Source organism: Mycteria americana, chromosome 6 (genome assembly GCF_035582795.1).
Source record: "Mycteria americana isolate JAX WOST 10 ecotype Jacksonville Zoo and Gardens chromosome 6, USCA_MyAme_1.0, whole genome shotgun sequence".
Classification (NCBI taxonomy): Eukaryota; Metazoa; Chordata; class Aves; order Ciconiiformes; family Ciconiidae; genus Mycteria; species Mycteria americana.
In genome coordinates, this window is record NC_134370.1 from 64,467,291 (window position 1) to 64,493,522 (window position 26,232).

The window sequence follows — 26,232 nt, forward strand, 5'->3', positions numbered from 1 at the left end:
GACTTGCATAAACACGCAGGGCTCCTTTTAGTCTCCACCATAAAGTTAAAGTGTAACTTATGTGAATGGAGAATTTCCTTAGGAGCGGGTAGCGTGTGAAGTCATGAACCTCAGGGTCATGACGGAGTGAGACTGGGATAGTGGAAATGTATTTATGGGTGTATCAGCTGCTGAACTGAAACACCACAGAAATAGCGATGGATATAAAAATCTAAGTCATTTAGTAGTTCGATATTTTCTGTTTCTTGCTGAATTACAAACAAAATATATCTTTATGCTTTCCTCCTTGCAGTGTATAAAGAATTCCTTTCGGGACATAAAAGACATTGGCTTCCTACAAGTCAAAGTTTTAAAGGCAGTGGACCTGTTGGCAGCAGATTTTGCAGGTATTTTATTTCTATTTTCCAGCGTAGGATGCTATAATATATTGTGAGTGCCATAATATATTGTGAGTGCTACTTAGACTTTGTGCAGTACTGTCAGTTGATCAAGGAAGAGTAAATCTCATCATTTCTCCAGTGGTGAAACCTGCCTTAGGGAACTGAGATACCAAATGGTTTTGACTCCCAAAAGTATGTGGGAGGGCCCGGTGGATGGAGATCTGATTTCCCCTTTAGAACTGAGCTTCGTGACCAATAACTTAGCATGGTGTGCTGTTGTATTTTCCAGCAGGAACATGTAAAATAAGAGTTGATATAAAGTGATGGTGCCTACAAATCAGCCTCCTCATCTTTTATCGGGTGCCTTGTGAGTTTGTGAATGAGGCTGAAGGATTTGGGGGGCATCTGACACGGTGCTGAGTGTGTGGGTTTGGGTGGCACTGCAGGCTGTCACCCGAAAAAGAAAGCTTGCCAGCAACGGGGAAGCGAGTGTGATGGTTTCTCTTACAGCTCGTTTGAGGCTTTGATTTGGGATGATCTTTTTGGCACTCTTACTCCAAGAAAAGGATGGATTTTCCACTGAGCTGTGCCTCAGATGGTGCTTGGTCCTGACAGCAATGGACACTAACACCTTTTAAAAATACAACTTTATATTGTTTCTCCAGGGAAGGTCTAGGGAATTGATACTTATCTGTAGCGACTGCCTGGATATTATTGTTTTTATTATCATCTTCTCCAGAATTCTGGAGACCTTTTAATTCCCCTCTGTATCTTGCAGCAGCTCGTAATTCACAGACACAGCATTGTGTGTTGTATATTTGCTGACATAGTCATTTTTTTAAGATAACTTGTTGATAAAGGCAGGAAAGATACTAGAGAGAAAACACCCTTGCCCCATTCTCTGGTGTTCGTGCACACGTTGTAACATATGAGAACGTTGCTCCTGAAATAAGGACCAAAGGAGAAAGCCCAACATTAATCACGATGCTATTTCAGTTTCAATTCACTCCTTAACGCTGCGGTGGAAAAAAAAGGTTACTGCAGACAGCAGTACTTAAAAAAACCTGAAGAACTTAATTTGAAAACAAACAAAAAACCCTGCCAATAACGAAGGGTAGCTTATACAGAAATGCATTTCTAAATTGACATAATGTATACATCTATATGGAATTAGGAGCGTAACTGCACCTTACTAACAAATTTAATAAGAAGCGTACGGCAGCAAAGCAGAACCTTTGGCAAACGGCAAGGCTAGGGCTATCTAGAAATACGTGAGGGTTTAATGTAGACAAGTGTCCAGGGAAAGAGCTGAGCCCGGAAGGTTATTTACCCTTTGGAAAACTTCACTGATGCTAATGCAGTTGTATCAGTGATGGATTTGGTCCCCTTTCCCTCAATACCTAAACAGGAGCATGTGGGTGGATAATGAACATTGGAAGAGACACGCAGGTTCTTGATTCTGCAATTCAAAGACTTTTCATACAGAGTATGTGACACACATTCCTTGTGCATAGCACAGAATGAAATTCTGCTTAAGTAAAAGGTTACTCAGTCTGTCATTATATTCAAAATAACCCAGGCTTTGAGCCTGATTCATGAAGCAAATGACAAATTGTTTTTCAATGGCAGTGCTGAAAATATCCTAGTATTATGCTGTAATAGACCCACCAAATTGCAAAAGGATGCAGCCATTTTAGGTAAAAATAGCATAATTTCTGATCGTGAAATGAGAGACATAAAGATTAATTATCTGTTCTAAGCCATTCATAAATGATTAGTGCAGCAATTATGGGCTTCCATAATAGAGCCCTCCTAGAGCAGTGCCATATTTCCTGCATTGCCAGGGAGACTGCTCAGATTTATTGTGATTGATAAAAGTACATTCAAAGTCCAGCTAAAAATCTGATAAAGGGATAATCGTGGAGACGATAAGAGGTACAAAGATTTCCAAGGGTTAATAGAGGAGCAGTACGAGCAGGTCGCGTTCCCTCCCTGCTCTGTCCCATTGCAGTCATGAGCCTTGGGTGGGTGAACTTCTGCAGGCCAGTCATCTGATGACAAGTGTAATGCCACCTTATACCTGATTCCCATAGTAAAGATTGGATTTTGATGCGCTTGGGATTTCTGTTGTCAGTTGATTATATGTTGGCATTATAGATTTTAATTGCAAGTTTTTAGCCTACTATAATAATAGCTATCGGAAAACAATGTAGTGTCTGCTTTGGTTTGGGACAGTGTTTTGAAAATCCATATTTTACCATTTGATGTAAAGTTTAGGCTAGTTTCCACACGGATATATCAAATACGTAGAAGCTCTTCAGCCACAGCTAGCCCAGTTTGAGCCTTCCATGCTTTTATATTCCTTGATAATAGTTTTGTTGATGTGAAAATGACTTTTTCTGCTTTGTTGGATGTTTTCTGTGTACGCATGGGAGTTCTTCTCAAACACTGCATTTGCTCACTGACCAAAAAATAGCATTCAGAATACCAAATTATACAGTGGGATTGTTTTTGGCATATACCAGTTTGCATTTCAAGCAGTTTCTCTGAAAGGCTACATGCATTTTCCACACTTATCAGGGAATGGGCACGTAAGCTGAAAAGGACAAGACAAATAGGTTCCAGTAATACACGTGGTCTTTAAACTTTACCAATATTGACTAGTTAATATCCATTGTTTACATACTGAAAAGATTCCTGTTTAGTTTATAAACTTCTCAGAGTAAGAACCTTAAGAGCTTTGCATTAATAATACCAAAAATAAGGATTAAGAAAAAGACAGCTTTTGCTTAAGTATCTCTTTTGTCTGCTATCTAAATCCCTGCATTGCTGACGTATTTAGTTGTCTATATAAAAGTTAGGCAGGAGTGTCTGTGGCTGAGTTTTACATGAAGACTGAAGATGAGATTAATTCAGATATTGAGCCAGACATGCTGATAAAGGGTACTCTGTTCACAATGGAAACTGCTGAGCTGCAATAAGTTGTGAAAGCTACAAATTCATGTAATGGGAGTTATGAAAAAAATACATTAGCAAACATGTCTTCACCATAATAGGTTCTACTTTGACATCCTTCTTTTGAGAGGAGGTTGGGTTTTTTTGGGCTTTGGGGTTTGTTTGCTTTAATGATACCTGTATCTTTAATGATACCTGTATCATTAATGATAATGATGTATCATTTAATGTATCATTTAACGATAATGTACGATACCTGGTTCACACATGGATTCTACAGCTGATGCTGGGTTTTGTTTAAACTGCGGCAGTGTACAGGGTCTTTGTAGCTTCAAGGACTTGCTCACATGGAACTGATTGAAAAATCCTACTGATACGATCATAGCGCTGTGCTTCTCATGGTGCAGGTACTGTAAGCTACTGAAGAAGACCACAAACTCTAAGCAGAGGATAAAATAGAGAGCTCTAACTGCAGCACTGATGCTTACCTGGGTCAGAATGACAGTACTGCTTTCATAATGTCGTCTGAATAATTGTCAACATGAGCAGATTTTTCTTGCTATAAAGACTTAGAGATGATTCACTGTAAGTCTCAGATTTCAGGTGTTAGAGTGAAGCCACCTGAATGAGTTGTAAGGTAAGTGTTAGAGTTTCTAGAACTGAGGATGCATCGGGGATATTGTTTATTTAGCAAGTTTTTCCAGCAGAACGAGGCAATTTGCAGTTGTCTTATTGGATCTTATTTTTATTTGGCCAGCCACTTACTCAGCCCTACCGCAAAAAAAGAGTGTGCATGCTAAATACAATAACTGGTCCACTTCTTTTTTTTTTTTTTTTTTTTTCCTTTTTTTTCTATCTGATCTTTTCCTAGGTAAAAGTGATCCTTTCTGTGTATTAGAGCTGGGAAATGACAGTCTTCAAACACACACTGTTTACAAGAACCTCAATCCAGAGTGGAACAAAGTTTTCACATTGTAAGTGGATTGCTTTTGAAAACATGCTGCAACACCAGTTAGCAGCTTAACTATAAAAGCTATTGACTTTGAGAAAATACAAATGCCAAGTTTAAGATATGTAATTTTTTCATAGTCAGAGGGATGTTGGAGAAATGTCAAATATAACTCAATTAAAGCCTTTTGCCTCTTACTAGTTCTTGCATGGAGTTTATTAATAGAAGTCATTAAAAGAAAAATTACTGTGATATTTATAGGAAGAATCATGACTAGACATAATGGAGTCATAGCTGGATCCAAGAGATAATAGAACAGAAAGTAGAGACCAGATACTCACGCCTACATTTTCCGTAATTTAAAATAGAATATGTTTCATTGAACCATGGTAGAATCCTTGTTTAATTTGTAGGTAAGCAGAAAATTGGAGCTTATGTTGTTCCTTGTATATCTTCTGAATTTAAACTAGTCAAATATAGCTTACCACAAATTAGAAGCTTAAATTTTTATGGAAATCAAAGTATTCTTTTTTTTGTGTGTGTGACTTTATTAATAGCAAAAGTGATAATTTAGGTATTGCTTTTAGGCAGCACAATTTTTTTAACTTTGCTTTATGCTGACAAAGATTTTTGTGAATAACTGAGTGAGATAAATGTCTCCAAGACTGTAGTAGTCTGTGGCAAGGAAGGCAACCGCGAGGGCTGGCAGTGGAGCATTTATGACATTTGCACCTGTCCACTGGAAGAACGGTTTGAGAATGATGGACTTCTTGCAAAAGCAACATTCATAAATACTGGGCTGGATGCGAACACAATAAAAAGTATCTGATCTCTTTGATAGAAGTACCTTGCTGGATTTCTGTTTAATTCATGGCTGCAGCTGAATACATGTCTCTTGGAGTCCTTTTCTTACTTTGTCTGTTCTCAAGAAGCTTCCACTCATCACTGTTTATTCTGAGATTGTGCCAGCAGATGAGTCTTGTCGGATGTTCAGCCAACAAAATAGATCTAACAAGAATCCAAAATTATTTCATTTAAAAAGAAAGTTTGTGTCTGTACTTCCTGTAGGTCTCAGAAATGTCAGCTGCAGACTATCTCTAACGTTCTTATTGCTGTTGCATGGCTAGTCCAAGCACCAAATCTGCAAAGCCAGTCAGGGTCTCACAGCTCTCCTTAGATTTTTGGCCATTTAAAAAAATTCCAATTAAGCACCTTAAAAGCTATTGATGGTTTAGATTTTATTTTGGAGCAGAGTGGATTGTTTTGAGTGGATGAATCCATTTCAGCTGGAGCGTTCAATACCACCAGAGAGCCCTTCCCATCATATTCAGATTTTCTGCAACACACTTATCTGTGTGTGTCACTGTGCGGTTTTAATATTTTACACTGCTGGTAGCTATATCATATGGAAAATTATAACGGTTTGGAGAGGAACGTGGAAGCCTGGTTGCAGAAGTGGCAGGTTTTGATGTATTTTAAAGCCATAGTGTCTTGAAAACAGTGCATTTCATGGTTGTTTGGCTGCCACTGGGTCACATAACAGAAGATGCTACGGCTGCTAGCTGGAGAGACAAACAGGCGGCTTTTAGGTTCAGACTCTGCTCCAGGAGGAGCAACTCCACCATGTTGCAGGCAGAGGTTCCAGGAGCAGGACTGCTCTGAAAGAACCTTCTTTTGGGCAGAACGGCTGCACTCGGTTAAATAACAAAGACACACTGTACCAAGTTCCTCTTTCTTTAATTCTAGCACATGCAAAAAGGAAAAGAGGAGATAATGAATGCAACTCATAAATTGTCTCCAGTTACCCATGCTTTTGCAGGCACACAGATACAACTTTTCTCAAATGAGACTCTGATTTATTAATGATCTGATAAATACTTAAGATTGAGTGCCAGCTGCCACATCAATAGAGCATTTGCACTGAATGGAACAAAAATATTGTACATTTGGCCTTTAATTAGGGTTGTTAGGGCTTTTTTTTCAAGTAATTGGTTTTGTTAGTACCTTAAAAGGGAGATAATTGTTCAGTAATTGTTCAAGTCAAATGAAGTTACATAAGTTTTGTTTCCTGGATTATTTCTTTAGTGTCCAGAAGCCTGGTTTTGAATTCAGCCCTTGACCTCTCCCAGTCACCAGCTTTCTCTGTTGGAGAGCTGAGTTCTACACTGTTAGCATCAACATTGATGCACAAAAAATGTCACCGTCTGGTAGTTATTTTCTTCACCTAGTTATGGGACTGAAACATGAGGGGAAAGCTTGGGGAATACCCATCATTTTATTCATTTTTGGGGGGAATTTAATTAAATGCTGGTTTTATACTCCAAGGTAATACAAACTTAATTAGTAAAACAGTATTCTCAGGTCTTTGTGGAGGAGACTGTGTGCATGTGTATCGAATATTATTTTTTATGTGTCTGCACTTTTCGTTCCAGCCCTATTAAAGATATTCATGATGTTCTGGAAGTGACAGTGTTTGATGAAGATGGAGATAAACCCCCCGATTTTCTTGGAAAAGTTGCCATCCCTTTGCTGTCTGTAAGTTACCTTTGCCACATACATCATTCAAACATTGATGGTTTTGCTGGGAACGAGTTGCATATCTTTTCCCCGTAGCACAAAGCAACACAAATTTAGAGATAAACAGGTTTTGTGATCTATATATGCCTTAGTTGGCAATGTTTATAGTTCTCCTTAGTGTAATGAGCATTGTCAACCCATTTTAGTAGAAATTTGGTTGATTGGAAAGAAAATTGCAGAAGTGTCTGTACTTCATCAGTACTATATGCCATGTAGGTCTGAAAACATAATTGAGTTGTTCTGTATGTTTCCACATCATCTTCTGAAGGTAACATTTTAAGCATGTCTTTGTTCTGTCTTGTTGCTTTTTACTCCAAGAAAGTAATTGCACATCACAGTAGGATTGACTAGAGATAGCTGTTGTTATTGGCACAGTTGAATAAAATTACCTAAAAGGGGTGTTTTCTACTCCGTAGTGCTTTTAAGGACTGGTGGCTTTTGTTCTGTAAACAAATAAGTGAAGAGGGAGCGCTACCATGGGAGTATAAAATCAAAACTGGAAACACGGCGAGCTCAGGGGAAGTGGTTGCTCTGGAGATTAAGGAGAGTTGAAGCTTTTTCAGAAAGGGCCAAAAAGGGCCAAGCTAAAGAAAGTGGAACATAAAGGGGTCATTAAAAGTCATTAATAGAGAAATGGGGGAAAAGCAGCTTTGTGTTTGGTAAGACTGACTTAATTTTGGAACAGGGCTGGTGATAATAGAGTGAGTAAACCAGGTGAAGAGGATGTAAACAGCTCTGTGTGTATGTGCGGTATCACAGAAGATTCTGGTAACTTTTGCAGTAAATGAGAAGAACTTTCTAGGCTGTGGCTGTTATTAAACCAATTAGTAGATGAGGCTTGAAACATCACGGGACTCTTGTGCTCATATCAGTCAAGTCCTGTAAACACGTTTAACTGTAAGCATGGGGGTTTCCTTGAGTTTTGAAGCACCGATGTTTTGCAGTAGGTTTCCTATGCAGAGGAGAGGGTATGACAGGTATTTATGCAGTGAGTACTGCATTGAGCCCCGTACAGACATTCATGCTTGCAATATATAACAATATATTCAATATATTCAATACATTCAAGTGATACAGGGAGTAGTGAGATGCTTTCAGTAATGCACAGTGTGATGCTGTGGGTAATAGCACTCTGGAATAGGCAGACGGTGAATCCTGATTGAAATTATAGAGGACAAAATTGCAGTGTTGTTTTGAAACATCCCTGTGAAAGCATATTCACCTCTGCAGAAAGGCTGGCACGCATCTCTCATGGTTAAGGCAAGAGTTTGTCTTTGAGTTTTCGAGGTGGGCTGCTGCAGGAAAGGCAATATTGCAATAAACGGGTTAGTGGGGCTCTGTCCTAGCAGAGACTGGAGAAATGGGAGGTTTCTAGAGAGGAAAGCAAAGGTCCCATCTGATCAAAGCAGGCCATGTAAGCCCCACGCAGTCAGCATAGGGACCCATCAAGATCAGAGAGGAACTGCAAATATTTGATGTTTCCAAATAAATAATGAACTGCTCAGAAGACTCTTGAGCTGGCTTAGAGGGTACGATCCCAACCTAAGGAGTGCTTTACAGTGGTAAAGAAATAGGCTTGTGTGCTCCAGTTTTGTTATTATTTTGTCTAAATAAGTGTATTTCTTGTGTGTGTGAATTAGAAGCAATGTGGCTTCTGAATCTCTTCATGAAAGTGTGTTTGTTTTCATCCACCGTGTGCTCTTTCCAAGTTATACTGGAGTCCAGAACAGGGGAACCCCTGCAATCTGGGGATAAGAAGAGCCTAAGCTGTAGAAGCTGAGGAGTAAATACTGAGCTCTTGGTGCCCCACACGCTGTTGTGCGCTTTGCAATCCTCTTCCCTCCGTGGCTCGGACTGCGAGGTTTTTTTTGAGGCTGGGGATATTTTAGGTTGTTTGTCTATTGTAGTGGCTTGAGTTGTCAATATCTCCAGTTTTAGAACAATATTAGAGTCAGTTGGGCACAGAGGATGATTTGATGTTTACAGGGAGGAAAAAACCTCTTAACATCTTTTATTCCATTTTTGATCACTTTGTTAATTTTTCCCCAAGTCCTCGTATCTCTGATGTTACTGGAAGAGAGTGGCTGGAGCAGCTGCTCTCCTGCAGATCCAGTGCTTGCCAAATGGTCGGCATGATCGGCAGCAGGCTGTGTGGGCTCACAGTGAGAAGATGTTAGATTTGGATTTTCTGTTGATTTTATAGGCATTTGTCAAGTATCCCTTAGGAAGCATGTAACAAGGCAGAGGAGGGGAGTGCATGTGTGTGGTAATGTCCAAACTATTCAGCGTAGGTTTTTTGTCCAAGGTTTGAGACAAAAAAATAAAATAAAAATTGTTTATGCTTTCCCTTGCCAACTGATCTTCTTCCTTCCCGTCCAAACTTCTCTGCCTCCTATTTCAGTCAAATCTAGTGCAAATATATTCGTCTCTGCTTCTGATTAAAAAACATTTTGCACCTATTAACTTAGTCTGTTCAGACAGAGAACTGCAATTTTCTAAGCTCTTTCTCTTGAAATGGGAATTTTGATGTATGTTGTCATTTTGACTATAAATTTGAATGCATCCTTTGAACCATTTAGATAAATATGCTGAAAGAGAACAATAGTTAAAGACTCAAGGAAGCCTCGCAAATCATATAGGTTTAATTTCTCTAGGTAATCAGGTCTAATATTTGCCTTGCATTAAATTCCATTTCGAAAATAGAAGTGGATTTGCCATTTTTTTCTATTAAAAATGCACAAGTTTGACTTGTGAGCTGTCAGCACATGAAGTAAGTTTACTTCAGGAATTGTTCATGGATGACTAGATTCTTTTCTTAATGAAAAATTGCCTTGAATAGAGTATATGTTGGAGGGATATGAAATGTTTAATTAATTTGACAACGAATTTTGGTTTAAATGTCTTCAGGAGTCTTATGCTGGCGTTTTGCAAACATGCGTACACCTTCATCATCACATTAACACAGGAATAACCTTACTGCACAAAAATTCAGAGATAGGGAAATTACGTATGCTTTCCATTCATCCTTGAACGTGAGCTAGGCTTATTGCAGGCACCAAATAAGAAACATAAAAAATTGGGCAGCATAAGAAGGGTTTTAAAGTGTCTGATGAGGAATAAAGCTGAAACTTCATGTTCTTTTGATAGGCATGATGAAGCAATATTGGATGGATACACAATTTGCTTTGTTTCTCATACAGCTCTATTAATAATGCACTGTAGGGACATTGATTTTGATAGCATTAGACTGAATTTGGAATTTTCTCTATTTGTAGGTAGGTGGGGGACAGAGGGAGAGATGTGGTTATGTGCTTGCATTTTATCTTTAGCTTTTTCATGTTAATCAACCTATTGTATTTTTTTTTTCTCCTGCCCTTCTTTATGTCAAGCACATATAAAGACCTCATCTCAAATACAGCTCTGGTCAGCCACGTTCACGGAAGCAGAATTTAAACTGGAAAAGACACAGATTAGTGCTACCACGATATTCAGCAAAATGGATCCCTCTCTTGCCAGAGGTGACCTGTAGAGTCTGGCTTGCCTAATCTTTGGGCTGAGAGGGAGATTGCTTTCTCAGAGCCTGGGGAATGAAATAGAAGACCATTTACACCACTGAACAGGGCAGGCTTTTGTGCTAGAAACTGAAGATGATCCTGGGGAACGGGGAAGTAGGGCAAAAACTTCATTGCTTCAAGAAAGGAGTTTGATAGGTTTAGAAGTTTTGTAGGTTTTGGGGGACTTGAACCCCAAATATCAGAGAAGTCCTTTCCACCTCTGTGTTCCTTTGTGCCCTAGATCTTAGTAAAAGCAACCATGTTTCTCATTGTGAGAGTCTGTCTCTCTTGTTTTGCTTCAAGAGACTCCTATCTCCTAGAAGGCTGCAAGTTATTAGAGACATGGGAGCATATAGTGTGCTTCAATGAATCTGAAAGCAGAGTATATCAAATATCCTCATGTAGAAAGACCTTTGAGTGAAGAGTTGTATCGCAGAATGGAATGTTTTTTATCTGCTGAATTATCAGCTCAGAGTAGTCTTCAGCTGCACCCTTTTTTTAGCAAACAGGAAGAGGTCTATGAAATATTTTCGAGTGCCAAGCAAGGTCGGTAGCCAACGATACAGTGAAAACAAGTAGTATGATTTTCACAAGCTTAATTGTCTAAAACATGGCCTGGATTCAGAGAGCAGACACCTGACGACTGCAATTACTTAGCACTTGACCATAAGTGCACAGCCTTTTCCAGGAGAAAGCTTTAGAGTTTGAAAAAAGTGAAAATGCAGCATTTATGCGATAGAGGCAGCTGCGAAGTGTATCGTCTGTTCTGACTTTTATCCCTATCACGAACCAGAAATGTTGGAATGGGGAAAAAACCCCACATCTCTTTCAGAAAAAATGGCACCTTGTTTCTGAAATTAAATTCTCCCCCAACCATGCACCACTCACTGAAATGGTATCAGCAAGAATGTTTTTCTCGAGTACCACCTCGGATCCTTGTGCTCCCAGGGTCTTCAGCTCCTCCTCAGACTGCCTGGAAGCCCTCGTGTGGCTGCCTGCTTTCTTTCAGACCATCAGCTCCGTATCTATTTGATCTTTGGATATCAATCCTCTGCCAAGAACCCAAATCTCCGTTCTACTTTGGATCCCACAGAAGGTTGTTAAAAGTGAAATGTTTGGGGCAAAGTGTTTTGGGATGAATGAATGGGCATTTTGTACAAAATCAAATCAAGGTATATTGCAAGACTGGGGAGAAACAAAAAACTCTTTATTCATGTCCAGGTGGATCAAATATGTGGCTTGCTTTCATCTTTTCCTGGGGCAATATGTCCTTTGATAAGGGTAGGTGTGTGTCTATTACAAGACAGCTTTATGTTATTCAGGGCAAATGGTGTGACATTGTGCATCAGCAATGAGCTCAAGCAGGAATATCAGAGGTCCCAAATGCTTTAGATGAATTACCCTTGGAGAGTAGCCATTACCCTTTCCACACGTCACGGATGTTGATGTACAGAGGTTTAACCCAGTGTTCTTCTGTCAGGTCATCAATATATGACATTGAATCTGCATCAAAGCTGGATACAGAGTGAAGTTTTCTTAAAATCAATGTGAAAAAAAAGCCACTAAACCATATTTCTTTGAGACAAGAGCAATGAAAAAACACCCTTTGCTGTGTAAGGGTCCTGTCTTCTCCGTGTTTTGTGTCATATCAATCTCGGCTTTCGCTATTTCATTAAAATTCCCAAGCGGTCAGAAGGTTGTTGCTTAATAGATTTAGCATTGGCTGGCTGCATCAATACTGTGTTTAGTCACATTTGTTTTACTGGGGACATCAGTGGGAAGAGTTTAGCAAATATATTCATTCATTAGAAAGGAACCCGGTGCACTTCGGGCCTTGACTGTACGGTGGTCTCGCGTACCTGAACGTTTCCTTCAGCTAAAGCACTGCCAGAAGTTGCCTCTGTCTGAAGTGCCTCTGTAGGTCGAAATACTTAATGCACAAAGAATTTTAGCTTTTCTTCCAACTGATAATTTCCTTTGCATGGTCTGGTATGGAGAAGGGACTGTGATATAGAATATATTAATCGTTCTGTGAAAATATTGATATTTTGTCTTTCTGTGTTGATTCAGAACAGGGAAATGCCCCAAATACCAGCATTTCTCATGGGATGAAAATCCTGACACTTTTTCAGAGGTTTTCTGATGGTGACCTTGCAAAATGAAGCATGTCAGTAGGGTGGGCACTACTGTCCTCACGTTAATCGCGTGGCTGTGGGCTGTCTTGGTTGGTGATTGAGTCCCCGTATGTCGTACGCTATTAAGAAGCTTTCAGAGAATGCAGGCATTAGTATTCAGTAAAGATATAAAACATCCTCAATAAAGGACTAATATTATGTCTCTTTAAGGACCTCACCTGCAGATATTTTCCCATTTAATTTGAATATTCCTTTCCTTCTCTTTTCCCATAAGTAGATGTAAACATTCATAGGAAAGATAACCTATTTTAGACACGACTATCAGGAATATTCATTGAGTGAAATCCGTGTGAGATCATCAGGTATGTAGCAAAAGGTGTTTGGGTGATAGAAGAAATCTGATCTTTCTGATCAGAGGTTCATCCTAGGACCCTAGTCCTGGCTGCTCACCTTCTCCACAGCTGGAGAAGGCATTTAAGCAGTCTTTGTGAACAGCAGAGACTAGGGAAAAGTACCCGGAGAGGAGAAAGGAATCGATCCAAAATGAAATTAATATGACTGGCTGTCTCTCGAGATTGAGGGAGACGTTGAACAGAATCTGAACTCTGGCCCAAGAACAGCAGGCAATGAAAATGTAGAGTATTAAAAGCTATTTTGGATGTTTTCTTCTGGGCACAGTTGAGACATGCCACCGATCTAATCTCCATGCCGTCATGGGTGCTAGAATTACTCTGCACCTTTTGCTGAACCGCACTGGTTTAGCACGTTGCCAAAACTGTGAGAGATACTTTTCTTTGACTTAGTTGCAGGGTTTTTTCTTTTTATCCGAATGAAAATGCAATGGAGAAATGCTATTTTGTAGCCAGTTGTTCTTCTCTCTTGCGCCTTTTTTTTCCCCTCTGAAGGTCAAAAGCGAGGATACCTGTATGAATGTTTAGTCTTAGGCTGAGTTACAGTTGCACATCTTTTACCAGACAAGTCAAACACTTAGAATTAAAGATGCCAAATGAAGCTGACTGTAAAACTGTATTTGCACTGCATTACTTTTTGCGCTGTTCGATATTAAAATAGCAGCAGCAACAATGATGACGCCATTTTAAAAAGTTTCCCAAGCAACACCCAGCCCCTGTTTCCAAAGACAGAGGTGGAAGTTATTTGTTGCTGATTTGAAACTTACTGTGCGAACACACCTGCAGACACACCCCAAATGTTTGGTTCCTCTCCAGCACTTAAAATGAAGAGTCTTTTCCCCAAACGTCAGAAGCATTTTTTGAGTGCAGAATACCACGATATCAGACTCAGACCTTCTCAGTAGTGACAGCATTTCTTTTCCTTTTTCTATCAATTTAGCAGCATGTGATATTTTTTTTCCTTGTTGGTTATGGTCTTGAAAGGTGTAAGAAAGAAGTATGTCCCAAGGAATGTAAAGACACCTTCCCACTAGTTGTTGCTTCTAGGGTAATAGGATGAAAAAATGTTAGAAGAAATGTGTGTAACTGGAATACATGGAAATTCAGCCCAGAAATTAATAACTATGGAGAATCCAGAATTACGATATTGCGATATGTATTGGACACCTACATCTCTGCAGACACACCGGGAATAACATCAACATACCTTCTACCCTGTTGCAGGAGAGTCCATGAATCAAAGCTCAGTCTAAACCTGCTGCTGGTGGCATCCCCTTGGACCAAAGGGATAACAACTGCAAACCAAGCCCTTCTGGCCCTGTATCTCTACCAGCAGTAAATCCATTTTTCAGTTAATTTGGGAAACTGAACAAAATTATTAATTTCCAAATAAATATTGTTTTGTTTTTATTCAGTAGCCTTTAAAATTATTTTTTGACCTTACTTGAGGGTGGGAAAAACAAAGTGTTGAAATAGCAGAATCCTTTATGATGGGCCAACAATACTGTATGTGGCAGTTGGCCTGAGGACCTTCTGATGCCAGTCCATTTGGCCCTAGAAGAGGGGCTAGCCGCTTCAGCAGCTCTTCTGTTTTGGGGCTGCAGGTTATCTGAGCCTGCTGGTCTGCAAAATAGTTTTTTGCCTGCCCCTTTCTTGGGAGCTGCAGCATCCTTTGCCGCCAGCTCCAACCCTACGTGTACTCTCTTGCAGTGAAAGCAGAGGTGCTTTGTGATCGGTTTAGTGCAGTGCCTATTATTGCCATTATTTATTTTTATTAAATAAATTCCATATATGTCTGCGTAACTCCCAGCATCCTGTTAAGCAAAGCTTTGGATGAGAGCATAGTAAAAGCTGGAGTTCCTGGTTGGACGCTACAGAGGATGCAGAGTTGGTCCTTATGAGAGCCCTCTTCCCTTTCAACCGTTAGCCAGAAAACCCATCTACCCTTTGACGAACTATTTGGTACAGAAAGGATGGAGCAACATGGGGAAGGGAAGTGACCTTTCCCTTGTCTTGTGAAATCACTTGGTTTCTGTTATGCCTTCCCCCCCCCCTTACTCATTTCTACCATGGATTCTCTGAGTGCCTCTTCTAAATGCCAGAGCAGCAGTAGCCGTTTTAAATATGGTTGCAATTTCATGCCCCCAAATTTCCTCCGTTATCTTTAATCTTTGATCATTACAGTCCCTGAATGTAGCTTTTTGGTAAGCTGCAGGTTTTTTTATGTTACTGCTGTTTAGAATTAACTGGTCTGCTTCCTAAAAAGCCAAATGTTTAATCAATACATATCCTACTGTGTATAATAAATACATTTCTGCCATCACTTTTTGAAGAGAGAATGCTTTTGATTTGAGCCAAATAGTTTACAAAATGGTAAGGGAGGGTTTTTTTGTTGTGTGGATTTTTTTTTTTTTAATAGATGTTTAATGTGATAGGGCCAACCGGCAGATTAGAGCATAGAAATGGTATTGAAACTCAGAGGTGGGGTGGGAGGAGAGATCTTTTACACGAATTAGTTAATTTTGAACATTTGTTACATTAGCATTCGCTCCACTTAAGCTGATTAATTTCTTTGGATTGTGTTTGTTTCCTGGGTAATAATTTGACAACCTTGCAATAAACTAAGCGTTAAGAAGTGGGTTTGTGTACTGGAGTGTGCAATAAGTAGGTAAGTTGTTGTTTCTGGCTCTTTTGCTGAACTTTGGAAGAAAAATCCCATTTTAAACCTGTAATAACGGAGGCTGATTACTTCCCATCAACTCACTGGCTTCCAGGGCAGAATTTTCAGACTGGTTATTGCGTGTGCCGCTCTACTATAAAGTACAAGGTCTGTAAATTAAAGTTGGACCATAAGAGATTTAATCTGCAATTTTATAGGTCTCTAATCCAACGGTCATTTTGTATTTCAGGCTCCAAGTATATTATCAGGGTTTGGGGAGGGTTTTTTTTGTGCTGGCGATTTATTTATCTATTTGTTTGTAGTGTCTTTAAATTATATTGTGAATTACAGCTGGGGAAATATTGATGCTTTTTCTCCCCCCCAAACTATAGATTAGAAACGGTAAACAAAGTTGTTACACGCTGAAGAATAAAGACTTGGAACGTGCTTCAAAAGGAGTAATTTACTTGGAGCTGGACGTCCTATTTAATCCTGTAAGTTGAAATATTTTCTCTTTGCTTATCGCTGGTGTAAGAAATGTGTGAATCTGCAAGGACGAGGGTGGGGGATGATGCTTTAAAAACCAGGAGCCAAACAGGAGAAGTCCTGACCTGATTGCATCTGGTGGTGGAGGGGTGTTTCACGCCTCGGGTCAAGAACTATTGGGACCTCCAGGTGGATGGGACAGTGCAGGGGCATTTTTGGACTGACGGTGACCACAAGCGCCTTAGGAAGGAGGTGCCGGTTACTGTACGCCACGGCTTCGTTTGCAACAGCGGAAAAAGGGCTGACCCACGATGTTCTCTTCCCAGGGTGTTGACAGGAAAATTAATGAGGCGTGGACACGGTGCACTTAGTTTTTAGGTGGCTGAGTCAGTCTCAATTGTTTATGCCCTACAGCCTTTTACCGAGTTAAATCCTATTTATTAAGGCCATCGTGGGCTCCGCTGCAGTTCTGCTCTCGCTGAAGAATTGGGCAGCCTTGCCCAATTTAACTCATCCACGTTTTTCCTAGCAGCTCCTCCTAAGTCACATAGAGGCTGAGAAGAGCGACAGATCCCGAAATTTCCAATCAATACTGGTCATACAAAGCTGAAATAATGCACTTAAAACTACATGACATCTTTTTTTAATTTGTTGTTGTTGTTGTTGTTGTTAGGTAAAAGCAAGTATTAGAACATTCAAGCCCCGAGAAAAGCGCTTCACTGAGGAGAACCGCAAATTTTCTAAAAAGGTGAAGCTAGTCTCTGGGTTTAAGTGCTCGCGTTTGTTTGGGAAAGATTTGAGTTGCTGTAGCACGGTTGTAAGAACAAAACCTATTTATGCATAAAATGCCGAACGCATGTAAATTCTGTGTTTTTCTGTATATATTAAAAGGTTTGTTTGTGTTAACATGAAATTGCTTTCTGATCTAGTTTGCATCAGTAGTTCTGCTTTGTGCTTCAGAGTGGGGAAAATGATAGCTGTGGATGTTTGCACAGTTCGCAGCACCTAAAGCTCAACGAGAGCCTTATTCCCTTCTTTGGGAAGGAAGAAACCAGGTCTAAATGAGTTATTTAAAAAGTCCGTAGGATTTTAGAACAATGGCCATTATCTTTTTCTTTTTTTTTAAACAAAGGTGCCCTATAATAAGGTTAAAATTCCCTATTTATTTCTACGGACTAATCCAAAATGTGTAGAGAGGACGTTCAGTGTTTTGATTACATTCTCTCTGGCCCTTTTCCTGAGACATTGCTATATTTTGCGAATTGAAGGGGGAATGAAGGTAGGTTTGTGTTACTGTTTTATTTAGTTTTGGCATCAAGATGTGCTGCTTTTTTTTTTTCCTTTTTCTTTTTTCCTAAGGGATGCGGAAAATCTAGAAGGTTTGGGTGTAATCAGAAAGCAGAGAGGAGCTGGAGTGTGTCTCTGAAATAGAGGCTTTATTTGTAATATGTGCCCTGACATGCATTTGTAGCTTATATTATCCCTGTTTCTGAAGCAATAGTAGGATATTAGTGTTTGATTAAACTCCTCTTCTCCTCCCCTCCTCCCACTCAATATTTATCAGATCTTATCAAGAAATGTTGATCGCGTGAAAAAAATCACCATGGCAATATGGAATACAATACAATTCCTTCGGAGCTGCTTTCTCTGGGAGTCCACGGTAAAGAGCGTGATAGCATTTGTGGTAAGTGGATTTCTTCTTTTATTGCATGAGGCTAAGTGATATAAGATCTCAAGTGTTACCATTCGTTTCTCTCCACTGGTGTAAAGCCCTTTGTCGTTTGCTGTTATTGGTGTTTTGTAGCTGCAGGGCTGCAGGTTTCAACGCAGCTTTGGCCACGTTGGGCCTGTTGGGCACGGAAATTAGACCTTCAGGAATAGCCTTTCTTTGCTTGGTGCAGAGGTGTTCACCAACCTGCGCTGAGCACTGAGGGTGCCCATGTCCATGGTGGGTGATGCCACCCTGTAAAGGCCGGGACCGCGTGATGACTCTGGATTTGTTGTTTTGTGTTGGTTTGGTTTGGTTTGGTTTTTTGAAACATGGCAACTGGGTGGTAGGAAAGGAGGGAGGTGGTGGTCAAGAGGGTGATGCAGGGAGTTGCCTTCGATTTGGGTGATGCAGTGAGCTGATGGGCCTTGTCCCTTCCATCTTCCATTGCAATGTGGAGACACTTCGCTGCAGGTTATCAATGCCTGCTACGCTCGTGTCCCTGTGGCCCGTAAGCAGCTCTGCTGACATCGCCTGTTGCAAATCTATTCTCTTGACGGTAATAATATGTTGCTTTAAAAAAAAAAAAAAAGAGAGAAAAGAAAAAGGCTGGTCAGTGAGTCCTGCTGCACTCTGCGAACAAAAAGCCAAGTTCTCTACCTGCCTGTCCACTTTTCAGCCCTCTCCTTTTTCCTCTTGGTAGTAAACACCCCATTTGCAGTTTTCTCATAATCCATTCAAGCACAAAAAGGTTTTGCCTGCTTTTTATTCTGCGGTGTGACATTTTCTTCATGCTTGAAATGTTTGGCATGCCATTAAAGGTTGCAAAATCGTTTTGTGGTGGCCCAGCATGCAGAAAGAAAGTTTTTGAGTTGAGTGTTTATTAAGCAGAATAACAGCCACATCTCCAAGATTTCTCCCCCTTTTACTGTCTGTGAATTATAAGTCTCTTAAAGGTTCTTTTGAGGAAAACACTTCACAGTGTGTTTGCTACAGATGAGTAAAAGTGGACCATCCCTGATTGCGAGAAGCTCAGAGCAGACAGAGGAGCTGTCTTTCACCCTGCAGGTTAGAGGGATGACTGGCACATAAGAGTAGGTAGGATGAGAGGGTCTTTTCTCTGTATTTTGTTTTTCTTCCTGTTGCTCGAAGCTTATTTAGATCATATTTAAAGTTAATGGTTCAAGAGCTGGTGGAGAGCAGAGCAGCCGGTATCTTGCTGAAGCAGTTTTGGCTGCGCAAGGGAGCTCTGTGGTCGTGCACAAGGGAATCAGATGGTCGTGCAGACTGGGGCTGGAAAGGGAGGGACATACGTAAAATCCCAGTGCCGATGCCCTACCATCGCTGTACAGCAAGAATCTAAGCACATATTTTAGAGTTTTGCTCTTAAGAGATTTTGCACCAAAATACTTGTGAAGTTAGAGCTGTGAAGTTCAGTTTTCTAGACTTAGGAAAAGTTTGGAAGTGGTAGAGAGGCAGAAGAATGAGAAGGTGGGAAAGCGGATCTACAGAAAAAGGAATTGATTCCTAGTGAAAAGGAGGATGAGCAGGTTACAAGTTACAGACCATTAACATTTTTACTGGATACCATAATACTCCTGGTTTCCTGAAAGAAAGTGGGTAATGGGAAAGGAATAAAAATACCTAACTCTAAGAATTATTACCGCAGGTTTCTTCTACAAACCAAAATTTAAGTCTGTCTGATTTTTTCCACGTGGAAATAATTCAGCTCTGGCACTTAAAATGAAGTGCTAATTATGTATCTCTCACTATTTCCAGCGTGTGTGTTCATAGTATTGAAAATATGCACACAGCGTGGTAGGTGCAGCATCCCTCCCTGCCCCAATCTGTGTGTCAAATCCACTCTTAACAGGTTAAATAAAAGATGTACCAAATATCGTATTTTTAAAATCATCATTCCCCAGCAAGCAACATCTATATACCTTCAGCACCTGTATCAACTTAGCCTGTACCAAATTCGTCCTTATTGACGACCCGCTTGTGGCTGACACTGAATGCCAGAGGCGAGGAAGATGCACAAAGCTTCTCACCCATTTCTCAGCTGGGCTCGTGAAACCATGGCTGGTAGCTTTAGTGTCAGCTAGGCCCTCAAAACATAAAATGCTTTTTTTTTTTCCCTTACAGACGTTGTCCCTTGGGCCACTGGCAATAGCCATTGTGACCATATTCTACATATTCCGTATATCTTCACTGTGATAATCCCAGAGATTGGGTGGTCCTTAGGACCCCCCTCCCCTGTTGTATTGCCCTTCTTTCCCTCTACAGGTAGCCCATGCCCCTTCCTGCAAGGAGGAATGAAGGGAGGGAGGAGGAGGAAGACAGGCAGACAGTATAATCATGTGAACCTTGTTTTCTTAAGCAATCAGACAAAAACCACTGCCAGACAGAAGGAAATACTTGTGAGATCATCAGAGCATGGCAATAGGCGAGGACGCGGTATCTTACACCTTCCTGTTTTAGTCTTCATTACCGTGCACCTCCCTCCCCATTAGTGCTGACAGCTCGCGTGTGTGACAAGGACATTAGCTGCTACTTCTGGGTGCACAAGAGAAAAAGAGGGACAGATAAAGAGGGAGGAAACAGAGGACAGCACAGGCAGGACACAATTGAATGAGAAAAATGCTATCACCGTGTTTTCTCATTTATAAGATACATCATCCCAAGCTAAATTTCTTTATTAGTTTTTAATGGTGAGAAGAGACAATCCAAGAATATGTAAGTAGATTAATTTTTGCCTATAAATTAATGCCCTATAAAAAATGAAATCATATTTTTCATCAGCATTCTGCGATTTTAATCCGATTACTTTTAACCCGACTTAATTGTATAGGCACCGAGGACTCTGATTGGGCCTGCTCAGGCACAAGTAAAATCAGAAATTTTTCAGATTTGGCAGCTTTGGAAAAAGGGTTGAAAGGCAGGTAAGGTGAAAAGCAAAATTTCACTTTTGGTGATATTTGCCCTCTGCACAAAGGGTTTGGTGCAAATTGTGTTATACAAATTCTAGAAAAAACATCCTAGGTCAGAGAAGAGAGTTACACGTAGGTTTTCTGGATTCTTTATAGTGTACATTTCATCGCTGGTCTGGTGTGAAAAATGGACACACATGTTTGTGCCTGCCTGGGAATATCAGGAATATTCCCACATGTGGAAAATGTTGCCTGTAGAGTTAATAGTGTTCATATACCGGGAGAGGTCTTAAAAGACTTAGGCTGTGTGTTCTCCTCCATCAGTTCAGGATTTGGGGGGATTTGTAGAATTTTAACATCAAAAAGCTCTTCAGGCATTCTACTCTGTTTATTTAATTTTGATACAGCTATCTCTATTCAACCCGATATGTTGCGTTTTGACTGAAACGTGCCTCTCAAAAAGGTCTTTATTTTGAAGATACCCAGAGACGTAGTCTAGGACATCCCTGTATGGGTCTGCTTGTGTGCCCGACACTCTCCATATCCCACCCTGGACAATTTGCTCCCAGTTTCCAGGGTGAATGTTGTGTTTTTAGCCTGGTCCTCATCAGTCCTTCCTCTTGTCACACCCTTCTCCATTGAGACATCACTTCCATGCTGCATTACTCGTGTTCGAAAAGCTGGAGCTGCGTGGTGAAATGTACCTAGGGGAATGTCTGTTCACAAGTCATGTTGTATATCTGTGTGATTATAAGCTGTTTGTTTTTCCCACTTGTGCATATGAAAACTTGTGTTCCTACCTTTCTGATGCACTTTTAAACCAAATTCCTCGTCCTTCCTTCCACATGCAAACACTGCCTGCCTGCTCTGTTCCCCCTTCTTCCCTGGTCCTGGAAGTTAAGTCCATAATAACTGAATTATTCTTGCTGTACAGTATGTATTTTTAAAATATTTTAAAAGTTAATTTTAGTCACAGAATGATTTTCATGAGGAATTATGCATCATTGCACATTGTGCTTGTGATTTTATACAACATAATTACACCTTCTATTGACAGTTTTCTCTGCATTAATGGTAATTATGTCATTTAATGAAATTACAGTAATTGCATTAAAAAAACTATAATCTGGTGCAAATTAAAAGGATATATTGACTGGAATTTTTACTATCATATATTTTGTTTTAAAGTTTGCAAGATAGTTGCAAGAGACATTGACTGGATCAGGCAAACGATGGGAAACCAGCCACTGTAGCACCTCCGGTGTGACTGGCAGTGCTCGCTGCTGATTTGCTTCAGGGTCCCTGCACGCTCACCCATGCCAGCATACTTCATTTTTACTGGCAGCATGTCCCACTATATCAGGTTTAGGCTTCTTGCTAATCAAGGCTGCTGCCAGGGTGGGTACAGGTGGGAGCTATTTTTCGGGCTCAGCCCTAGCTGGGTCAGCCAGCCAAGGAATGTGGCATGCACAGGCAGTATTTATTTATTTTGCAGTGACATTGCAGTGTGCCTGATAATTATTTTATGATGGGTTAGTACCAGGAGGAAAGGAAGGAATATGTGGTGATGCAAGGTAATGTGTCGGAAATGTGGAGTTTCTGGTCAAGCTGACTGCAGTTATTTAATGGTGGGCAGCTGGGAAAATGACAGGCATGGGATCATTTTGGAGCAGTTTGGGCATCCCAAAAAGCCAGCTGATGCAAGAGTAGGGAAGCCCAGGGATTTCTGGGTGCCCAGCAGAGCTGGTGGGGGTTGTGGATGCAGCAGAAACCCGAACTTAAGCTTTTGAGCTCCTTGCTGCAGAGGTGAGATTTTGGCACCCTTCTCCATTAAGGTCTCCAAAGCTTTTTAAATCCAGAGAGAGCTGGAGGATGCCCTGCTTTTTGGCACTGGCCTCTTGGGCTGTGGGAACTGGAAGCCTCGGGGGTCACAGGACAAGCTGGGTAAGGCTGCACGTGTGTGCATTACTGTGCCAGTTTGCTTCAGTCCTAATCTGGGGTAGCAGCAGAGAGATAGGTGAGACTCTGCAGCCCATGAACTTCTGGGCATCTCTGCCGAGTGTGCCATTTAACACGCTGCCACTTAAGCTTGCGATATGGGAGCTGGATCTGAGCCCAGTGAAAGTCATCTCATAGAGGAGACACCAACCATCTTATTAGACATGAACAATTTTTAATCCCTGTTGAGCTGGGCTATATTTATACTGATGACCTACAGGCAAAAGGCCATTAGCTTGTTGAGTGTCCTCTAAAATTGCTAATTGCGTATCAGTAAAAGGGAAATGTTCTTTTCCCTGAGGAAAGATGTTTGTTAACTCAAAATCTAAGCCTTCTGGAGTTTACTTGGGGTAAATCTGTCACTCCGCATGTGGACCAGTGTCTCCTGCATGTTATGATTAGACTTTCCCAAGCAAAACACAAAATGTTCCAGTTCTGTTTGTTCTAAGCATAATTCAACCCTGGACATGACAACAATATATGGGTAAAACATCCAATTTAACTTGTGCATTGTTTTGCAACACAGTGATTTTTTTTTTTTTTTTTTTTCCCCCTTGGTGAGAGGGGAGTTATAGATCAATAAAGGGAAATTCCTGGGACAAAAGTTTAACAGGAAACATGAGGAATCTATGGACAAGGGAGACCAGTAACAGCTATGAAATCCAAACAATTTAGGATAGAGACCGAGTCACCAAGCATCTCTCGGACCTCTGGCCAACCAAGCAGAGGACAGAGGATAATTTTCACTGAGACTTTACTCATGATTTACCAGTAGGTGGTAATAATTCACTTTTCTATAGAGTAGGGAAAAAAGACGTGCTCTCAAATGAGCTTCCCTAAAATCTTTCTTATTTTCTCCATGAATTGTCCGCTAATTTTGAACAAGCAGTTCCATGATACAAAGCACAAACCACCCCGCCATGACTACATGTGTAACTGATGAGAAGGGTATAGTATTTTTTCTCCCTTTTTTTTTTTCCATCCTCATAGCTGAAGACGAAATATAAATCATTGTTCCCAAACTATTCGAGAACAGTGTTAAAGTAATGGTAGATTAAAATGTCTCCACATTAAAAAGCTAAATAAAATGAATAGATGTAATCCTAAAGAGAGAAGAATGAGTATTCTTCAAACACTGAATAGGGAACTTGGAAAAAGAAAAAGCTTAAAAAAAAAGGGAAAAAGTATTAATGCAAAAGAGATGGTCTTCCACTTTACTGTAGAGCTTTTGCTAAGGGCTTTTCTCAGCCCATTTGCAGCCTTGTTTTGCTACAGTTTTAAAGAAGCAGTCGGCAAAGGGACGAATGCAGTTCCTTTTTAAGTAGAGGAGCTGTAAAATAACACTCTGGTACAAAAATTTGTTCATATTTAAGGCTAGAGCTAGTGCTGGAGGAGCAGTGAAAGGCTAGGTTGCAGGAATGTGACCTAGTAAGTAATTCTTCAGAGCCCCTAGTATTTCCTCCCTTCTTTCCCTCTGTAAATCCCTGGCAAAGGCACATCTTTTAAAATTATTGCCTTGAACCCCGGTGAAAGGCTGGATCAGAGGTATGTTTTTATTTTGAGCTATTATATCCCAGTAAAAGCATTTTCCTAATGACGGAGGAAACGTTTACATCCCGCTTCCTCCATGCTGCTCATGGCAGCGCCTGTGAAAATTCACCATTTGTGCATGCAAAGCCGTTAGGAGCACGTTACCTGACACAGGCAAGTAACTGCTGAGATGAGAAACAGGCTTCTCTAGACAATTAAAGGAGATGGTTTTACCCTTCTCCCAGCAATTTCTACATTTCCAGTATTATTCTTCTGTGGTTGAGGGGAATACAATTTAAGTTTGAGATGCCAGGCTTTGCTTTGCTGCAGCAGTTGAAATTCCTGGAATAGCAACAGTGATATTGATGATGCCGAGAGACACACAGCAAAGTAAACACATGTTATTTCCAGCTCTTTCAAAAATGCAAGAACAAACAAGGACAAAGTTAATAGGGAAATAACCACTTAGGAGCTTGACAACACGATAAACAAGATTTAAAAAGCAAAGTTTGAAGCTTTGGAGTCGGGGTGAGGTGGAGCTGAGCAGAGACCAGTACAAATATCCTTTCTAACTTGAAAAAGGATAGATGGTCTTATGTTTCCAGCTCAGAGGTTTTGGGGATTTGCTTTTTACCAGTGAAATGTTCCAAAATAAAAATAAAAACAAACCCATATTTTGCATCCGAGGAGTAATATTTATTTCCTATGGGCCTGCTTAACGAGGCACTTACCTTGAGAGAGTCTCTTGCTTTTGGGGTTGGGGAGCTTCCTCTTAAGTCTGTGCTGTGCTCATATTTTTGAGCAATAGTAGTGCTTTCTGTGTCGTGTACTCAAAGCTTACGTGCCATCACAGAGGAACGATTCCCTCGCACGTGGTAATGAGAGAGACCCAAATCCCTGCCTCTCCCTCTTTAATTGCATGACGTTGTTTTTACTTGATGATAGCGTCTTTTAATACCTTGGTTGTGTGTGTTAAACTTTATAGTCAAAGTATTCAGGTAAAAGTCCAGATCTGCTGGAGCATAAGCCTCTGTACAGCTGGTCAGCAGGAATGCGTCTGCAGACATCCAGTAAAGAATTAAGGCAATGAGAAAGAAATTCAGCTTTGTTACAGTATATAAATGTATCCCTAGAAGGTGCCTGCGTTAAGATCTATGTATCTATCTAGCTATCTGTCTGTCTCCAGAACTGGATTAGAAATACGTAGTTGTCATCTCTTCGGCTATCTAATGACAGCCCACAAAGCCAAGCCCAAATGTGCAAACAATTTCTCTAATAAAAAAAAGCCAAACCAAACCCACTAATGAAGAAGGGCTCTTTAGAGCTAAAACCTGAACTAAATGCATCTGCAAACAGTTCTGACCGGCTTTCTGCTCGAGTTGTGACCTGTTGGAGAACTCTGCTCGGCGCTTGCATTTCCAGCTAATTTGATATTGCCTTTTTTTTTTTTTTTTTTTTTTTTTGCGGTTGAAGCTTTGTCATTTGTTTCGAAGCTGTCATTTTTATTAGTCTCCCTGGCTGATCTTTTTGGGCTCTCGTCAGGTGGTGTATGTTCTCCATTGTCTGCCTGGTCTTGGCAAGCTGTAGGTCCTTTTATTGCCATATGACGTGGGCGTGCTTGCAGCAGTAGCCTGTAATTATACCCACCACAGGTGACAGTTACAAGAGAGCTTTGGTAATAATTTTAGCTGCCTGATCTGATGTTTATGAAGAGCGAACTCTCTTTGTGGTCTGGCTGGAGTTTGCTATATTGTTTTGTACTTTAGCCTTTTGATTTACGAAGGCCTTTTTTTTTTTTTTCTTTTTCCTAATGTATAACGTCTTGTGTCTTTTGAAGTTCTGAAGTTTTGTAAGAGTTTATTGTTGATCTTATGCCGTTTTGTACATTTTCTGTTTATTTTTGCATATCTTCTATTTATTTTGCTTTGTCCGGCAGGGTAAAAATCATACCCTTTCCTGTT

General features: G+C 40.4%; 1 protein-coding gene across 5 annotated transcripts in view; it reads left to right on the forward strand.

The window, feature by feature from the left end:
* MCTP2 (multiple C2 and transmembrane domain containing 2) overlaps nucleotides 1-26,232 on the forward strand; it is a 127,388-nt gene that overhangs the window by 61,069 nt on the left and 40,087 nt on the right. For all 5 annotated transcript variants that reach the window (XM_075506271.1, XM_075506272.1, XM_075506270.1 and 2 more), the window contains 6 exons: nucleotides 293-386; nucleotides 4,207-4,309; nucleotides 6,717-6,819; nucleotides 16,012-16,113; nucleotides 16,779-16,853; nucleotides 17,670-17,789. In XM_075506271.1, the coding sequence (XP_075362386.1) occupies nucleotides 293-386; nucleotides 4,207-4,309; nucleotides 6,717-6,819; nucleotides 16,012-16,113; nucleotides 16,779-16,853; nucleotides 17,670-17,789 (597 nt within the window). The remainder of the gene's footprint in view (nucleotides 1-292; nucleotides 387-4,206; nucleotides 4,310-6,716; nucleotides 6,820-16,011; nucleotides 16,114-16,778; nucleotides 16,854-17,669; nucleotides 17,790-26,232) is intronic.